The following is a 5919-nucleotide window of genomic DNA, read 5'->3' on the forward strand; positions in this document are numbered from 1 at the left end:
AAATGAATAGCCATTTAAGTTACAGTCCACTAAAAAAGAAAAGAAAAATGGACAAGTCTGATTTAAATTAAATAACTTTTTAATTAAGTGTAATTTGATAGGTTGATTTAGTAAATTACAAGCTGCATTAAGCGTTACACATAACAGTATATATTTATTTTCATACACATTTGTCAGAAATGCACACACACAGCATGATTGATTTTTAATGTACTTTTATATCATAATTTTTGTGTGTGCGTTTCACATTATTATAGTTATACTGCTTCTTAAAATTAAGAACATAAAGGTTGAGTTCAGATCAATGTTATTAACTATGGCTTTGTTTTGTGCCATTTCCATAAATTAAAGGTATTGACTTAAATAACATACAGTTTTAAATTCTCTTGTAATAAAAGTAATAAAAAAAATAATTATTGAATAACACTAATGTCTATTTTTCCTGATCAAAATGTATTTTGAATTTTTTTGGTTGAATTCTGAATTTGTTAAATAATATCTGTTCATCATTTGTTAATCAACATACTTTTTATAAAAAAAAAATTAATAGCACACTGAGAATTTAACTTTAAACAATTTTAATACAACAATTAATCAGTTTTTTAAGTGTCACTATTCATAGCCTATTCATTTATTTATTTAATGTCAGTTCTAATTTACGTTGCAACATGACAGACAACTAAGTACATCACATTAATGAAGTACAGACTAAATTTATCCAATGGCATACATGATACTTTAAACAATCCGTTTTAGACACCAAAAGTAACGATGACATTTAGAGTTTTAATTTACAAATTGTTACATTGAAACAATAACTTATTTGAATAACACTTGCTTGTCTAAAAATAAAAAACAAACGTAGTGTGAAAACATTAGGTCTGTAAGAATTAGGTCAAGAACTAAATTTGTACCATTTGCAGATGATTACAATTAATTGAACAAAGAAAATATATATAGAGATGACTTACATAACTATGAATCAATATGAAGCATGTTTTCAACCACAAAAAAAAAAAAACAAGCCAAAAAATAGGATTAGCCAAATATAACTTGTATATATAATCTCATTCATCAATAATAATGGCAATGTATTTTATTCATAGATTAAGGATGACTGATGTGTTTCACATCATTTTGCAAGCCCAATTGCAAACTTTATATTTTCCCACATTTGATTCAGACAAAGCCATTGTCCACCATTGGGGACACTATATATTAAAAATTTTAAAAATGAAAAATAATTCAGCGTGATGAATTTAATAGTCCAATAATATACATCTAGCATCAGGATAAAAATATTGAAAAACACATTTCATCATTCTGGTTTATTTGTGTTCACTTGCTTTAGCCTTTTCCTCAAACCCTTTTCTTTGGATGATATTTGTTTTTGATTTCTATAATTATCTAAAAATAATTTGCACTTTCTGTGAACCCTAATCTTGAAGAAAACTTTTAAAATTAGTGTTAAAATAAACATTTTTTCTGAATGTTCAGCTAGTGATTGTTTGCATGAATCAAAATAGCATTTTACAATCTCTAGATTATCTACACACATTTTTAGAAACTTCTCAAAACTGAAAGATGATTCAACAGGTTTGGGGAAAATAGTTTGAAAAATTGATTCTATTTTAAAAAAAAATGTACTTAACTCAGATCTAATATGAATAAGGCTGCCTCTGTTAAGAACACTTGTGAGGGAACAACTTTCACTTCCTTCTAAATTAGTTTCAATAAGGGAATTTAGTATACTTAATTTACTATGTTTTTTTATATCATTTTCATTGACCCTGCCCACTTGACTTTTTATTCTAAATAGAATGCACCCCCCAATATAGTTTAAAATGTCTTTATCTTTGTATTTTATGTCCAAACTTTTTTCAGCCTGTTTTATTGTTGTGGGCTCAGCATAATAGTTATCTACTATAATTTCAAACAGGTTTAGACAATAAATGAAAGCCAAACCTTGTGGCTGGATAAATGGATAAATATTAATAGCATTTATAGTATACAACTTGTTGAAATTAGTCCATGACTTTTCTTTCGCAACTTGTAGTGATCTACTTGTTGGCACTAAGCAGGACTCCAGGAATCTCAGTTTTTCATGTAACAGCATGTTATCTATGTAAAAAAAAAATATTATGTAATTATCAAGTTGTCATTCTTAAAATATCTCTACCTAAAATGTGCAGGCATTGGTTCTTAGTTACAATTATTACTATAAATGAAGACAGGTATTTAGTTAATTAGATATACGTTTCATTTATATAAAAATAAATTTAAAATTCAACCCTGGGAAGGTTCTGGGCTTTGTCCGGGAGGTTGGGTTGTCTATGAAGATTTGATTTGTGAAATTGTGAACATATAATATTTACAAAAATTTTTTACTACATTATTACATTTTTACTAACTTTACTATTTTAACTGTGATTAGACCTTGCTTTTAATAATTTAACTGTACCGGTATGGAATTTAGCCCTTGTGATATAAAGGGAGAGTAATCCTTGAATGATTACAGGCACGACATGGCATAAATTGTGCCGATGTGCACAAATCTCTAACAATTATATTTACAATTTTACCTCATTATTCTTACCTTGAAGAGATGCAATTAATAAGCGACTACTTTCTGGGAAGCAATTATCTTTCATTATTTTTGCACATGCATCTTTTTGCATATCCAGGGAAAACTGAAATGATAAATTTGGCATATTGGTTAATATCTTATCTTATATAATACAGACGTTACTTTAAAAAAGAAGATGATTACGTCCTACGCATCACGCGTCTTTTTTAAGCTAAATAAATTCATATCAAACATTTTTTAAATGAATACAAAAGCAAATATATTATGAATCCATGAAAGGTAAATGAGAGCTAGAGTTTTATAAATACAGAATTACATTGATAACTTCCATCCCAAACATTATAATATATATATATAGGCTCTGTACATATTTCTTGAGCAAGAAGTACACAAATTTTATTTGTTGATACACAAAATGTATAGTACTAATGGTGTCAAATATTAAATCTCACCTTACTAACTGTAGCTGGATTAGTTTTTATTGCACATTCTTGCTTTAAATCTGCTCCTGTCTCATTGTTGTCCTAGAGACAGAAAAATACAAAACGAATATTATAATTAGATCATTTAGATAATCTAAAAAATAATAAAGCATAATATTTATCATAGCACAATTTAAATAATTGGTGTTTTTATTACTATAGAATTCTAAATGTACACTAAGTATTACATAAATATAGTGCTAAATTGTTTGCATGACCATTATTTACAACTTGAAATACTGATATATAAATTTATCGTTTGAACTAAAATACTGTTGGCCAGGGGCGTAGCTAGGAATTTTCCATCATTTGGGGGCTTGACCTTCATTTTTGCATAATATTTAAGGTAAAAACACTTATTTGGGGGTCCCCCTCAAGTGATGGCCTGGGGGGATTTTCAGATTATTAACCCCCCACCCAGCCTATCCACGCCACTGCTGTTGGCAATTTTTTTTTATTTATAAAGTAAATTTTTGAATTGCTTAAATTACCTGTCCGTCAAAAATTGAATCTATATCGATATTTTCAAATTCTTCAAATAGAGTAGGTGTATATGCATAATTATGATCAACAAGCCATTCTGGCACATCATTAGAACTGGTTGCCATTTATATGCACCTTAATAACTGAAACAGTAAAAGCAATTTTTGTACATATATCAAATTGGTAGACTAGGCCTACACCGGTATCAGACATGAAGTGTTGCCAGGAAAAATATCAGTGGATAAAGCACACAAAGTGATATGAATAATATCTTAAATAAGGCAAAACAAATATTCAAATTTATTCAGCCTGGAATCGAACTTAGATTTACATGTATTGATTAAGCATAAATTCAAGAGTATGCAGGTTTTCAACAGTGCACCCTAAAGGCAGCATGGAACAACCTTTTCATAGACACCCCACTGGTATACAAATCAGATTGGACCATCTAGCGCTCTGAGCATTCTATTAAAATAAAAGTTGTTCTGACTATTCAAAACAATCCCCTATAACAAATAATTAATACAGATTTTTTGGGCATGCCGGTATAAATTGACACATTCCAAAATGATTAAAAATGTCATGTATGTATAATTAATGGAATGGAGTAGGCAGTAGCAATAGTCTACTTTAAAACATTATAGACATAATCATGGCATCTATTATTAGTATATATTAAATATATATTCGAGAGCTCCTTCAAGGAGTGCCATATCGACATTCACATCTGGGAAGCACTAGCTCTCGATCGCTCATCATGACGCGAAGCTGTGAGTCTCGGAGTCTCAATATTGGAAGCAAGAAGAGTGGCTAGGGCGAAAGAGCGCCGAACCAACAAGAAGCTGAGAAAAGAAGCAGGCCTATCTGCAACTGACCAACCCTACCCATGCCACGTAGGCCTATGAGGCCGGCTTTTTAATGCGATTATTGGACTCTGCAGTCATCTTCAGGTACATAGGATTATTTGAGAAATGTGCTCATTTCAATCACGAAGGAGGAGCTATATATATATTTAAATATATTATCATATTTCTAAATAGTGTATATTATATGTTTAGATCTGAACTAGATTCTAGAAATCTAAAACTAGATATAGCCTACATTATTTAGTAAACTAGACCAATTTATTAGTCACCAATTTGTGGATAGATGTTGCCGGTAGCCTACTATTAATGAATCTAGATCTATATATCTCGATTTCAGTAGATCAGATAGATCAAATAGGCCTACAATATACAAGATATAGTCCTATATCTAGATTATAGATTAATGAACGATTACAATTCTTATTAGTAGCCTCCTCCCCCCCCCCTTTTCATATATAGTTACTATTATTACTAGATCTAGATAGTGATGTGAAAGTGAAGTAGATAGATTATAGGCCTACTATTTTAGATGATCAATAGATCTAGACTATATAAGTGAATAGATCTATAAATATTCATATTGATCTCATGTATGGTCTAGATTTAGAGAAAATAGAGTGGATCTTATGACTATAGATCTATGAGTTATGTTTACTTTAATCTTGAAAAAGATCTAGACAAAAGTCTAGGTGTTGTGGATCTAGATCTAGATACCGGTATAGAGATCTGTAGATAGGCTTATGTTTCGGTTTTTAAAAAACGCGCATTCGAAACTTAAAATACCTAGATTTAAGTATAAATATACCCATATTGGTAGGTCCGCGTTAATCATTTATTAGATCTATTAAAGCATGTCTATATAAAAGATATTATTATTTAAAAAATATATTATTATATAAAAGATATAGTTATGAATATTTACTAAAATAATTAAACTAATGATTTTTTTTACTTTTGCCAATTAACATTCTGGCTGGCAAAAAGGATGACTCTCCAATACTGTGAAAAGACGATAACTGCATGAGTTGGTTTGGAATTGTATTTTGTAAGACTAACTTTAAAAAAAATCCTTCAAGAGAATAAACGAAAAAAGGGTTGTCAGACGAAAAGCTGGCTGGACTACGCAAATAATGGACCAGCCTCTCTCTCTTGATATCTTGTTAAGAACATTGGTGACCGGGAAAAGTGGAGGATTTGGTTACGCGGGACAGATAATAATGATTTGATGTACATAAAAAAAATCCAGATTTTGTGTAAAATACCCAAATGTGAAAGTACTGAAAACAGCTATTTTAATGGGGTGGCCTTAAAAAAATAACTTTTGTGACGATCCCTTATTCAGGAAAATTTTATAAATCACAAAACATTGTGAGAAAATGGATGAAGTTTTTATAGATCTAATAAAATAAAGCGTAGGAAAGTTTTACTCTCATTGAAGGTCAGTCCAAGTGACTGGAGGAGTAAATTTCTTCTTTTGCATCCTCCATATTGCACCATGCGC

At 30.0% G+C, this 5919-nt stretch overlaps 1 protein-coding gene across 1 annotated transcript; it reads right to left on the bottom strand.

Annotated features, from left to right (window-relative positions):
• Nucleotides 1–1318: 1318 nt before the first annotated feature.
• Nucleotides 1319–4245, bottom strand: LOC106077120 (uncharacterized). The gene is made up of 4 exons (XM_056042580.1): nucleotides 3561–4245; nucleotides 3040–3111; nucleotides 2597–2690; nucleotides 1319–2121 (listed from the first exon to the last, which is right to left on the bottom strand). Exons 1-4 carry the CDS (start codon nucleotides 3675–3677, stop codon nucleotides 1319–1321), a joined length of 1086 nt encoding a protein of 361 aa, XP_055898555.1. The 5' UTR covers nucleotides 3678–4245.
• Between the last annotated feature and the right edge of the window lie 1674 nt (nucleotides 4246–5919).

Source organism: Biomphalaria glabrata, chromosome 9, assembly GCF_947242115.1.
Source record: "Biomphalaria glabrata chromosome 9, xgBioGlab47.1, whole genome shotgun sequence".
NCBI classification, from domain to species: domain Eukaryota; kingdom Metazoa; phylum Mollusca; class Gastropoda; family Planorbidae; genus Biomphalaria; species Biomphalaria glabrata.

What these genes read in the sequence shown, in the direction of transcription:
- LOC106077120 (XM_056042580.1), bottom strand. Translation starts at nt 3,677, where the DNA reads ATGGCAACCAGTTCTAATGATGTGCCAGAATGGCTTGTTGATCATAAT. An exon ending in ATCCAGCTACAGTTAGTAAG is followed by an intron (nt 2,691 to 3,039) that starts GTGAGATTTAAT and finishes TTATCATTTCAG; the next exon opens with TTTTCCCTGGATATGCAAAA. An exon ending in ATTAATTGCATCTCTTCAAG is followed by an intron (nt 2,122 to 2,596) that starts GTAAGAATAATG and finishes TTTTTTACATAG; the next exon opens with ATAACATGCTGTTACATGAA.